The sequence below is a fragment of the Strigops habroptila genome, chromosome 3 (assembly GCF_004027225.2).
Source record: "Strigops habroptila isolate Jane chromosome 3, bStrHab1.2.pri, whole genome shotgun sequence".
In the NCBI taxonomy this organism is placed as follows: domain Eukaryota; kingdom Metazoa; phylum Chordata; class Aves; order Psittaciformes; family Psittacidae; genus Strigops; species Strigops habroptila.
Window position 1 is genome coordinate 84,877,821 of NC_044279.2, and position 13,343 is coordinate 84,891,163.

Below are 13,343 nucleotides of genomic sequence, written 5' to 3' on the forward strand. Positions count from 1 at the left end.
TCAATGCTTATTTCTATTAGTGCTACTCCTAATTACATGAAATGAGATGCTATGTATTGCAGCTGACTTAATTTCATTGACTATTACCTTGTTATTCTCCTATGAGACACAGAGAAAATCCTATCTTATTTTTTAAATGCCAGTAATTAAATTATGTATTTGTATTCATCCTTTTGTAAACAAACTCTTTCTGCCTCTTTACAGAAAAGGTATATCCATGCGTGTGGTCATTCTTATTTTTCCTGTCTCAGTCCCTCTGACAATTCTACTTTTGCTTTTTGGGATGGCATGAGCAGTACTAGGATCAATATTCCCTATGAGACCATTCAGGGAATAGCATTTCAGATATTTATAAAATCTGCACATCATAATTGTAGGTTTTACATTTTCGTTATACCTCTTAAGCATTCTAATGTATGTTATTTTCCAAAAGCTTTGCCTTAGAGGCTTTTATTGCCATGTGTACTGTAGCCTCAGATCCCTTTTCCTCAAATGAAATGGTTAATTTAGAAATCCCTGAGTTACATGACAGGTTTATTTTCTTTTTGCTAACATACCACACTTCCCAGGTTTTGACATTAAACATGGGCTTCATTTTTTGCCATGTTGTCTGTTTATGCAGTTTACTCGGTAATTCTGTATTTCCCTGCTGAAAGATTTCTTTTTGCCTTGAAGAACAGCTTGACTTTTGCAGTATGTCTTAACTGGTTTAGACTTTATCTTTGCATTTGCTCTTTGGCCACCATGCATGTTTCTCCTGAGACTCCTTTTATAGCAGAGTAATGTTCATGTAAAACTTCCCTTTCTGTGTGTCTCACATCGTACACAAAGTCTTATAGCCAAAAGACACACATGTCAAAGTGAGTGTTATGCACAGATGTGGCGCACGGATGCAGAAGAGAAAGCTTTTCTCCAAAATCATGGAGAGGCTCTTAATCCCTTTGCTGTGACGGTCCTGCTGCTGCCCCTCCTCAGGCTGCAGAATCCCACCTCTCTTTAAGTCTAAGTACAGCAACAAAATTGCTAAGGTGTACAGGGATGGCTGCTCTATCTGAAGCGCACTGCCTTGAATGCACTGAAAGGGGTATAACAGCAGCAGAAAACATTTCATATAATATTTCTCAACTGATTACACAGAATAATTTTAAAGACCCTGTTTATCCCTTTCCTGAGAAACATGCCGCTATTTGTTATTCCTATCTCACCTTCAAAGATACTGCATGTGATAACACAGGAAATTATACACGTGCGTCACGCTTTGTGCAAGGTCTTTTGTAAACGCAGATTACATATTATTATAAATGTGTGCACATGCATGCCTTAGAACGGAAATATAATACATGAAAGCAATGCTCGGCATTAACCAAAATTTCAGTCCTTACTGCCCAATACTAGAGAAAGTATGAGCTTTGAGTTAAGCATCCTCAAAGCTAGGCTGTGCTTATTAAATGTCCAAAATGGATCTAAAAGCCTCAATGTAGGCATGACGGACTGAAAAGCCATGGCTTTAGTACTCATAGCCCAGCTGAGGTCTGTGCAAGATCATGTATTGACACCCAACAGTGAAATACTCTATAGCGACATCCAATCACCACTTTTTTGAAGCAGGCTGGAACAGGCCGTACCTTGAAAAGAAAATAACTGTGAAGTAGGGACGGGAGAGAAAAATCCCTTTGCCAGACTGCGGGAGAACAATTTACTTCTTCATAGCTTTTCTTTCCTTCCCCAGCCCCATGGGCACCGCCTGGGCGAACCGCTCCCGGTCGGCTTTGGCGCAGGAGAGCCGCGGGCCGCGTACCGACCGCCTTCCTTAGCCTCCCTCCCGCCTGCCCTCGTCCGCCGCCGCGCTGGGCACCGCCTGGGCTCGGGGCTGCTGCCGGTGATCCCGCGGTGGGGCCGGGCCAGGCGGGGCGGGGCCGGGGCGCGGCAGCCCCCCGGGGCGCTGCGGGGCCGCGGTGGAGGTGGAGCCGCAGCCGGAGCCGGCCGTCCGCTGCGGGACAGGCGGCCTGGCCGGAGATGCGCTGAGGCGGTGCCGCCGGCGCGGCGCTGGGGCGGGACACCGGGCTTCCTGCCGGCCGCGCACCTGGAAGCGGGGAGGGGGGCCGGCCCCGCCGGGCCGACGGCACCGGCAGCAGGAGGAGGACTGGGAGTGGGGAGATCGATCACAGCCGCCGCAGCAGCGGCAGGAGGCGGCAGAGCGGCGGCGCGGAGCATGGAGCGCAGCTGCCCCCCCCCGCCCGAGGAGGAAGCGGTGGAAGCGTGGCTGGACGATCACGGCGACTTCACCCGCTCTTACTTTGTTAGGAAAGCTACGAGGTAAGACCGGAACGGCGGTGGATAGAGGCAGACCCTTTTTTCCCAGCAAAAGGTCGCTCTTCCATGAAACTTAGCTGTCTCCAAAGAAAATAAAGGGGAAAAAAAGCGATTTCCCCCTCCCCCCTCCCCAAAAGCTCAAAAACCGAAACCGAGCAGCAGCTCCAACCGCCGCCGGGCACATGCTCCCGGGCCGGGCCGCCGTGGTGCTTGCGGGCGGCGCCAGCCCCAGACCGGCCCTCGGGGGTCCGCAACGCTGCCTGCCCCGGGCGCGATTTATTTATTTATTTTGCGTTCTCCGTGGTTTAAAACAGACATAGCCAACTTCTCGTGAGTAGCAAGCAATACGTTTTTCCCTGCCCCGCCAACTAAATGGGAGTATGTCGAAGCCTCAGATAACATCTCTTCAGAAGGGCGCGTTCTGTCACTGCTCAGTAATCTCTGAACAAAGCGCTGCTCTTCAAGAGCTCGGTTGCCCCGCGGGCTCGTCACCTTTTTTGACATCTCGGCGGCGTAGGGAGGAGGGGGCGGTGCGTTATCGCCACGGGAGCTGAGGAGCCGCGCACGGCCGCTGGCACCGTACGGAGAGCACTGGAGTGTCGAGCTCTGCCCGACGAGCGGGGCGAGCACCGGCACGAGCACAGCCGCTGAGGGGAGCGGGCTCCTGCAGCCGGGGTCATCGTGCTGCACCCCGGGGCTGCACCCCACTCTCCTCTCCTTCGCGCAGCCACGGGGAAGGGCAGCAAGCGGGGGGGATCGCTGGCCATGGACGCGCGGGCAGGGGCAGAAGGGCAGTCTCCCCGGCAGGGGCAGAGTCCCCAGCGGGGAGCAGCTTCCCAGTAGGGGCAGAGGCTCCCCGGCAGGGGGCAGTTTCTCGGCAGGGGCAGAGGTTCCCCGGCAGGGGGTAGCGCGGCGCAGGCAGAGCTGTCGGTCGCCGCTGGGCGGGGGGGTTTAAGGAGGGGGGTGAGGCTGCTCCGCGCCCACCCTCCGTGCTGGTCCTCGCAAAGAACCTAATGGAAAGACCTGAAGAGCTCGTCTGGGCTTTTCTCCCCTGGCTTGACATGTTGCCCTTTGGAGATAAGACGAGGTATTTGCTAGCCGTTGTCACACTTCGGCAGTGGGACTTCGAGTTGAAATCGAGAAAATTCGGCTATTTTTAGAAGTGGAGTCAGGTTTCCATTTTGAATATTTTCCGATAAACAAAGCAGTGGGGATGCAGAGCACGGGCAGTCTGCAGCTCCCACGGTACATCGTAGCTGAGAGCTCGGGTTAGTAAGTCTTTTGGCTGGTTCCTCGGATGCACACGCCTCCCTCTGCTCTGCTCTTCTCTTCTCCTGCTCCTGAGCCGCTGGCACCATCTGCTCACTGATGCTGGTTTCCTGCTGTCCCAGGTCACTTAGCAGGGCTGGCTGGATGCATTCGGAGTGGGGTTTTGCTGCTGCTCCTCTCTGCATGGGATGGGGTGGTAAGAAGAGAAATCCCCATTAATAATTGACTCGCAGCAAGCTTGAAAGCTTCAGGGGTCACCTGCTTTCTTGTGACCATCTGTCGTGCAGTCTCCTCTCTTCTGCTGTGTCTTCCTTAGGTTCATTTAATAGAAAAGTATAATAAAGATGCCGTTTAAAATGTCTTTTAATGTTGGTGGTTTTTAAAGGCTGTGCATAGGTGTCGGATGCATAAATGGAAGTAGTTAACTTTGATCTTCTCCAGAACAGTAGCGCATGGTGTGTAGCTGAAGGGTAGCTTGTTTGCCCAGGAAATAGGGTGTTAGCAGCTTTGAGAAGTCACATTTTATTAGTTGAGCCTGTCACACTTCCTTTGGAAACTGGAAGTAGAATTGAACAAATAGGAATGCTAATTAATAGTACATGCTGTGTCAGATTTGTTTCCCCACGGACCCACGGAGAGGTTTGGTTAGTCTTTTTTTCTTTTTCTTTTTAATGCTGAGTTTTGTGTTTGTGTGGGTCTGAAACAGGCAGTGGTTACAAATACAGTTTGGGCATATCTCCGTGACAGCGATGTTCTGAGTTCTGCAGGAAAACTGTTGACTTTGAGTTCTTGCTTGGCCACAGTTCTAGGGTGTTTTTGAAGTAATGGAAACATTGCATTTGTCTCAAAAGTCTCTTCTCTGCTGTCTTGCATGGAATGGTTTGGGGTTTTTTTGTCCTTATGGTATAAATAGAAAACTATAACTAGATTTTATCCACTAAATGCTGTAAAGCTGAGCAGTTTGAAGGAATTTATGTACTTTATAAAAGGTTTAATGTTATATACTGTAGTGTTATTTAGAGCCTGAAAAGAGAAAACCCCTAACATTTAACGCCGTGCTTTGTTTTAGTGGAATCTTTCTACAACGGCAATACATTGAACAAAGACTACGCTGTTAATGTTTTGTCACTTGGCATTGTATTTACTCTGTCAAGTAAAGCAGAGTAAACTTTTCAACTAGTTTCAACTATTTTCTAATTTTAATTTACTGCTTCTCAGTTTTTATTTTGCTTCAAAATATGCCAAAGTCCTCAAGGGTGCTAAAAGCAATTGACCAAAAGGAGACTTAATTTGGTACCTTTCAGAGCACAGAGCACTGAATACTACTTCATTCTACTTCATACTGCAAGGCACAATTGCTAATGGATGGTTTCTGTATCTGTTTCTCAAATATTTATACACAGGAATAGGAAAAGATGACCAGCGCAACTGTTTATTATAGAGTAATACAAACCCTTTCCGAAGTAGTGAACTTTGTAGTGAACTTTGAATCAGAACCTAATTTAGCAATTTTATGGCAGGTATTATTTTTTTTTTCTCTGCAACTAATTAATTCCCATAGTGTTTTATACAGTAGTTCTTTTGGTAGTTCTCACAAAAAATGTTTTAACTAGTCTAAATACTTATAAAAGAAATGCTTTGAGTGCTTTTATGCTGCATATTTGTTTTGTTGTTTTTTACCCCCCCTTTTTTTTTAAGTAGGGGTCAGATCATGTCATATAGTCATTGAATAGTTCTATTTCTTCTAAATGGAACCTCTTGTTCCATTTTGCATAGGTCAGTTTGATATTGGTATCTCTTTTCGTGGTTTAGATAAAAATTGTATTTTCTGTCAAGGTGGCACTTTAAAAGAAAACATTTATTTTCCTTCACAATTAGCTTGTATTAGCTATTGTTCATAACTTCACAGCTGTTAGAAAAATCCATATTCTGGATTCTTGGGGAGAAGGGCTGCAGGTTGTCTACTTAAATTTGCGCCTGCTTTCCTCCTCTCCCCTAAAATGTATTGTAGAAGAGAAGTATACGCAAGTGGCTTACACCTTGTATTTTGATCCTACAATGCCTCGAGTTTGATAGCGTTTACAGGCAAGCCATATCAGTGCCTTCCTCAAGTCTTTGGTGGCTAGGTGCACTGGCATATTCTGCAGTAAACCTGACTTCCACCTGTCCAACGCAAGGTTGCAATCCTACAAGGATATAATCCACGTGAATAGCTTTATATTGCTCCCTCCTTTGAGTAGAATAAATTGTGATCCCCCGAGTACGAAGGAGCAGAATCAGTTATTACTTTATTTTGTAGCAGGGGTATGAGTGGTATACAGTGATAATATATCAATAGCTGTAATTCGGTATTATTACAGTATGATCAAAGTGCAGAACAGCAAAGGGGAAGTGTGTCACCAGCACACGCTAGTGACCAGCTGAATTTGGTTCACTCCGTGATAGTGTGTGCTGGTTGACAAACCTTCTGGCTAGAGAGTTTGGTACTGCACGGTTACGGGTTCCAGCGTTTCTAAATACCTAGCTCCTCCTAAATTTTAGCTATTTATTTTATTCCTTCTTTTTTCTTTTTCCCCAGGTCTTTTTGCTATTTTTTTCCCCTTCCAAAGTTCTAGAATTGGCTAGTATGGTCTGGCTTCCCAGAAAGCAGAAACATTTCGAAGTAAAATGATCCTTATTTTAGATTGTGTTTTATGTTTACCCAACTGTTATATGGCTCTTTGTAGCTGCTGCTACAAATATAATTGTTCTAACTAGACGCTATAAAGGCATGATTTTTTTTGTGCCAAAGTTGTACTGCATTTATGGCTGAATCATTATTCTTTTGGTTTTCCTGAAGTTTTATCTTTTTATGTTTCTTTCAGAAAAACAATCCATGCATTGTCATGTTCAAACATCATACTTATTTTAACCCCCTATGGAATACTTCTGCATTTCTGGCTTCCTGTTTGTCCCTACTCTTAAAAATATGGGAGTGATTCTCTCTTAGTGCTCTTTGCGATCAGAAGCAGCAGACTGCCAAAATAGCCAAAGTAAAAGTTCTCCCCTTGGTTAGAGGCAACTGCATTCTTCCAAGCAGTTTTTGACTGGTTTCCTAAATGTATATATGGCATGATTGATAGATACAAATTATTAATCCAGGTCTTGTATGCCTTTCACTGGAAGTACGATTATTTCATTATAAATACATCTTGGCTTATTAACAGGGTTGGGAAATGTTTACGAATGAATTAAGGTGGGGTTGTATTTGGAAAAAGAAATGTCCTTAACAGCATGGTACTTCATAGTGCTTAACTGAGGATTCCAGAAGTGGCATTTACTGGAAAACTGTACTTTGCTGGAATTCAGAGATTGCACAACTTGAATATGTCAGTTACATTTATTACTTTGGAAAAACTCAAGTACAGTTGTTCGAGTTTATTTTCTTCCTGATGGCAGGTGGACAACCAGTTTGTAATGTGCTGCCTGGAGTACTAAATTATTTAGGATATTTGCCTTCTAATCTCTGTGTCTAGAGGGCTTTTAAAAAAGGTCTTTGATTTTGAGCCGGCTATTTGAAGTTCAATCTCATAAATATTATATGTCATATGCATTATGTTATTGTTTTGTCTGGTAATATACATGCGCTTAATTATTTTTCTAATTGAAAGGAAATTAATTTGTGGAGCAAGTGTATGAAAATTCAGATTTTCAAAGACAGAGCTATTGAAGATTTTCTGCATTGAAATGTGCTTTGGCCTGTGTTTTTTCTTCAAGAGATATTGCTGACATACAAATAACAATCCTAAAAATACACAGGTATGAGCCATATTCATCCCTAACAAGTAGGCAGTGGGTTTTAAACTTCTGTGATTGAAGGACCCCTAACAGTTTTCCAGTGGAGGCACAGAATCCTATGCAAATTGTTCGAATATGCTGAAAGGAGACTTGCTTTTCTAAATTATCCTGAGCGAAGCATGTACAAGAGGACTGCAGACCACTGATTCTTTTAACCAATGCTTGAAAACCACAGGAAGTAGTGGTGTTAATGCAGGGATCAGAATATTTTCTCCCACTTACTTGGTTTTATTAGATGTTTACAGAGCTTTTCTAAGAATGAAGTACAGAAAAAAAATTGATTTCTATGAAATCTTGGAAAGTTTTCTTGTTGGTTTAATGATCTCCATAGTTGTCCCACTTACAAATAAGGTGTCCATGTCTTTATGCTTTTCTTGATTTCTGCAAAGTATTAAGATCATTCCAGAATATTTTGAACTCCTGATTCAAAAAGCACTCAGAAAGGTAAGGAGTGTTATCCACATTCATGAAGTTGTAAATGTGATTAAGTATTTTTGGCATTTATTCTTGGAAATAAAGCTAGTTGTGTGCTGGAGTATTTTGGAAACACTCTCTAAACCAGCAATTACTGTAGACAGAAGAAGCTGTCATTTGAGAAATGATAAGAAATAACTTACTAGCAATTTACATCTTTAATTCCCCAAGAGCTGAACTCCTACACAGAATTTTTGGTGTGAAGATACACTAGTCAGCAGATAGTACTGAGCAGCTACAAGGAGAATATGCTTTCACTACGTATCATTTGCCCTAGGTAATAAAGAAACAAAAGTGAATGCATAATACATTAAAATACAAGTGGTAAACCCTAGAGAACAGGTACAAAATAAGATGGTGTGAACTACTTTAACAGTTAACCTCTCCTTTTGCCTTCTGTAGTTTGAAAACTTTGTTTTCATATTACAGTACTTTTGATAATGCCAAGGCATTTGAAATCTCATTTCCATTTTTTGCTCTTACTAGGAACACTTCAGAGAATAGGGTCAAATTTCTGGCAACTAGGAAGATAAGTGGAGCTGAGGCATACATTGCTCCTGTGGGTGATAAGAAAGTTCAATACCTATCTTATATTTCTAAATTGTAGAAGCTCATGGAAATTTTGTGTTGGGCATCTGTTGATGAACCATCACGTGAGGAGGAAATTCATGTCTTTGTACAGGATTAGGACCAAGACCACATATATGAAATGAAAATACTGATGGGTGTAATTTTGAAGCTGAAGTGAGACTTTCATAGTGTGTGGACATGGTGCTAGCTCTCTTCACAAGGATAAAATGCGTGATACATCATCTGTGATGTCTTCAGATCAAATAAAGCGTATCATAGCCCATGTTCATGCCTATTTGACTGGTAGATTAAAGCTCAGTTGTGTAGGAATATGAGACTCAAGAATTACAAACAAAGCAATTTTAGACAATACTACATTCCTGACTTGAACTAATACGCTACCACCTACTTTCATTTTCACCATTAAAGAGGAAGCATTTTGCTTTTGTCATGAATAAATATAATTAATAAAATGACAGAATAAAAGTCTTTCTCTTCCTTACTGGCAAAGAAGGATACATGCATTTACATGGAATGCTTTCTCATTTATACATTTATATACTCGACTTGAACACAACTAAAAGAAAAAAAAAAGGGGGGAGGAGGGGGCATGAAACGCAAACCCAGCTATTTATGAAGTGCCAGAAAAGAAGCCCTGCTCAAATAGCCCTTGTGAATAACTCAATGGTTGTAACTTTGTATTAGCTCTGGCACTGAAAATATAGCCACAAAATATATTTGCTTAGTAAAAGATATATATTTTCCCATTTATTTGTGCATTATGATGAACTCAACCCAGTACTGAGAGCCATCCCAAAGCCTCTGCACCACTTAAGTCCTACTTAACCCCTATTTTAGGAATTTAAATGGAACTGAAGTGGTGCCTGACTTAAGTGAGGTCTCAAGGCAGGTGTGAACTTAACTTTTAATCCATCTTTCACCAAAATCCCCAGCATTGTCCTGTTGATTTCCACAACAGAATCATTATGTACATAGTTATTTTTTAATTCTTTTGAGCTTAGAACAAGAACCTCGAAAATAGGAGGAGAAATAAAGGTCATGTTTTAGAATCTGACCTTCAATCCCCGAGAGTTTATTCTGTCTTTCTTTATAGTGTGGATAGAAAGTCCCTTATATGGAGGAGAGCTTTTTCGTGAAAAGTTAAGCTTGCAGTTTGGTTGTTAAAGAAAACTTAAAAATAGCCAAGAATAGCCTGTTAGTAGTAGTCCTCCATTTCAAATACTTTTGCTTCAAATAATAAAGGAGCCTCTGCCTCCTATTTTAAAAAATAATATGAGCATTCAGACAAGATTTACATTGTTTCATAGTTCTAAAAAGTTGTTATTTCACTCTTTCACGAGCATGGTTTGAATCAAGACTTAGAGTTCTTAATTTAGATCTGTATTCAAACAGAAGTCAGTCGGGCCACTTAAAATGTTTAAAGTTAAATGTATGCTTATATATTTGACTGCATTCTGCAAAGAAATTGACACCGACTTTAAGTTACACTTTGTCTTTAAAAACTGTTTGCCTACCACTGTTAGCAATAGCATCTCTACTAACTACAACTGGAAAGCTTTTAAGGAAAAACAACTATTGTGTTTGTCAATCCACTTCTTTAGTTAATTTGAAAACACTTCTTTTACAGTCAGTTTACTGTTTCCATCTATTGAGGCCTTACACAGTTTATTTAAATCTTTCCATGGCCAGAAGGGAGACAAAAACAGTTAAAACATGATTGTGGAATAGGAGGTACTGGAAAGAAAATGGGAAGGCAAGTATAATGTTCAAGTGACTCTGACTTTCAAATTCATTTGTTAAAACTGAATAGTTTTTGAGCTGTTGCTAATGCTTCACATGATTTCTATGTCTAAATTATGTCAAGATGTGGGAAAGAAATTTGAAGACATCTAGTGGTTATTTTAAGGAAGGCAACCGAGAAAATAGTTACAAAGCTTAGCTTGAAATATTGTTGATTTCAACACTGACAGGATTAGGCCACAGGAATTCAGATACTTGAAAGTGGGTGTTTTCTACTAGGCAAGTTTGGATTGAATCCCTCTTCTGAAGTGTGTTTTCAGTAACTGCTGGTTTGCATGAAAAATTAGCAAACAGGCCACACGACTGCTGAAACATTGCACATTGTATATATGAAAGACTTACGAGCAACAGAGAAAATGGGGAATTATTTGTTGTTTCACTGAAAGCTACTCATTACTACTCTGATTGTACAGTAATTATTATGCACTCTTTGTGCAAGGTAAGTAAGATGCAGTATACTGTCATTGTTGCATCTCAGTGTTACTTTTTTTACCATTTTTGCTCATTTTCTCCTAAGATACCACATACCTGCTACAGGGTCACATTGCTGTGGTCTTACGTTTCTAGTATGGTTACATGTGGGAGCAAACTTCAGGTCTGCTTGTACCGTTCTGTGTGACTTGGCTCAAGCCACGTTGCTTCCTTGTGCCTGTGTTTTCTCACCTAGTGATTTTCTATTTTTGTTGCCTATTCATACCGAAAGCTTCCTGCTTTAGGGACAGGTCTACTTTCTGTATAGTGTTTAAGCTGTCAGGGCCAAAGAGTCTTAATTCCTCTGAAGTTTCTGAGTTCTCAGGTAGCGCAGATAATGTGCTCTTGTATGCAAGTGATTATAGAGGGGAGGATCACAGGGTTGTTTTTCTTTCTTTAAATGTTTTACCTGACATTGGATTTTCATCCCACTCTCATCTCTATATCTTCAAAATTCCTTTCCAATTTTGGGATCTGCTGATGAGGTCACCAGCCAAATTCAGCAGTCGCTATTGTCATGCTCCTTTGAAATTTTATGAGGTATTTTATACAGGAAAGACTGGATTTGGCTGATGGAAACGACTAGAAAATGGTTACTTCATATGCAGCTATTTCTGTTTATGAACTCTGGGATAAATTATAGTTTTCTCTAGCGGAGGCTCACACTGCAGTAAAGGTTCATAATGCAGTACAAGATGCATGCAGCTCCTCAGGAATGGATGCTGATGCCTCTGACACCTCAACATGCAGCAATTGCTGTGCTGGGATGGAGACATTATATTGGTTTTAACTATCTGTGTAGATCACTGGATCAGTATCTGCTCCTGTTTAATACACTCCTGCAACTTCTAAACTTAATTCTACAGCAAGGGTCCTGTCCTTACAATCAGCTCTTGACAATGTCAATGCCTAACTGAGGACTATTTGTATGAATAGAACAGTCCCACGTGTTTGTTTCTTCCTGCAGTCCTTTCAAAATGACATCATAATTAATCATACATAGCAGTTGTTACTCATATCCAGTAACCTCACTTGTGGTTCAGTATGTGTCAGGTATGTATCTGTCAAGTTAATTCTGTACTGAGAAAGTAGTTGTGTTAGTAACAATACTCTTCTTGTCATGCATTGTTAAATAGGATTGAGTATCAACAAGGAAATGCATGTCAAGTCTTTGTCTCATGGATTTTAAATAGTTGTATACGTCAGTTAATGTGAAATGCTAGTTTTTCTGTCCGCGTGTGAGTAAAAGGAGCTAAATAGTTTCCTTGTTAGAAGAGGCATTCAGTAAAGGTCAGTGAACACTTATTCCAGCTGAATTTGAATGGCTTTCCTGTTGCCCAAATAAAAATGCATAAATGCTTGGAAGTTGAAAACGATGCTTTAAACAGTATAGTTAAGGATTTGTTGTTGTTAACCTACAGGGCTTTTTGAGAATTGCCCACTATGTTGGCAAGTTATTGGACCATCATCTAAGAGACATTAAAGGGGATAGGAATATGTTACTCACTGTTATGGAGCTCCACATATAGTTCTGTTCAATGTCAAAATGCTTCATAAATAGTGCAAATACCTAACAAGTAGTCAGTTCTTACGAAAGATGTGTAATTACTTTCATGTAAACGATTTTACAGTTATGTTCCACATCCTTCAATAACCTCCATAAAATAGAGAAATGAATGTTTATTTTCCATAGTAAATTCAGTGTAAAAGAGGACTAGGTGAAATGATAGCATTGTATATTCTCATTTCCTCATGTGTAAATAAACAGTCATTCAGAGTGCTCTACAAATAGCTGTCACTCGGCGACAGTACAGGTTTGCCCATGTGCATTTTCAAACATGCCTAGACGAAGTACACAGCTTCCCATGCCTAGTCAGTTGGAGTTGAAGAATGCTCACCATCGATACCAGGCTATTACATTTACTTTCAAATCTTGTTGTACAATGCCAGTCCTCGATGTTGAGGAAAAACTCAAGTCAGCACACACACTCATAAAACTGGGTCAACTCACAAGCCGCCTTTTACAACTAGTGATTATTCTCTATCTACCTTCTTGTGCCTGAGGCTTTAAACACACCCAGCTCCCATTTTCAGGTTCTTTTCTGCAGCCTTTATGCTAAATTTTGTGTAGAAAAAGCTAAGATCTCCAGGTAATTGCTTTTCTTGAGGAGAGTAAGGTAAAACAAAAAGAACCCACATACAACGTAGCACATACAAGGACAAGAAGTATATGCACTGATTTTAGAGGTTGTACTGTGCTTACTTATAAACTTCTGCATTTTAAGCTTTTCATTTTTCTTAATGATATTTTGGTCGTTTTCATCACAAATTTTGATTCTGTTTTCTCAGTTTAGTAAATGAAAATCCCAAAGGTTATCAAATGCTAGCTTCTTACTTTGACTGTCATTGAAATAGCTTTTCGAATGTGATATTGCCCAACGCAAACTATATTATCCATTTCAGTAATACATGGCCACAGCTTCCACATTTAATATTTATCCTGTTTAAGTACTATAAAGTGATCTTGTTAAAGTCAAAGTTAAAATAATATATAATTGTTCTTTATGCTTTTTCGTGGTGCAAAACAT

General features: G+C 41.1%; 1 protein-coding gene across 5 annotated transcripts in view; it reads left to right on the forward strand.

Annotated features, from left to right (window-relative positions):
• Positions 1–13,343, forward strand: part of PDE5A (phosphodiesterase 5A) — a 119,443-nt gene that overhangs the window by 60,571 nt on the left and 45,529 nt on the right. For 2 of the 5 annotated variants that reach the window (XM_030478212.1, XM_030478213.1), the window contains exon 1: positions 1,995–2,316. The exons of 2 other annotated variants lie outside the window; for them this stretch is intronic. In XM_030478212.1, coding sequence (XP_030334072.1) covers positions 2,213–2,316 — 104 coding nt within the window. In that variant the 5' untranslated portion in view covers positions 1,995–2,212. Of the gene's footprint in view, positions 1–1,994; positions 2,317–3,284; positions 3,401–13,343 lie in introns of those variants that run through there. One more of the 5 variants, XM_030478217.1, reaches the window with a different exon arrangement.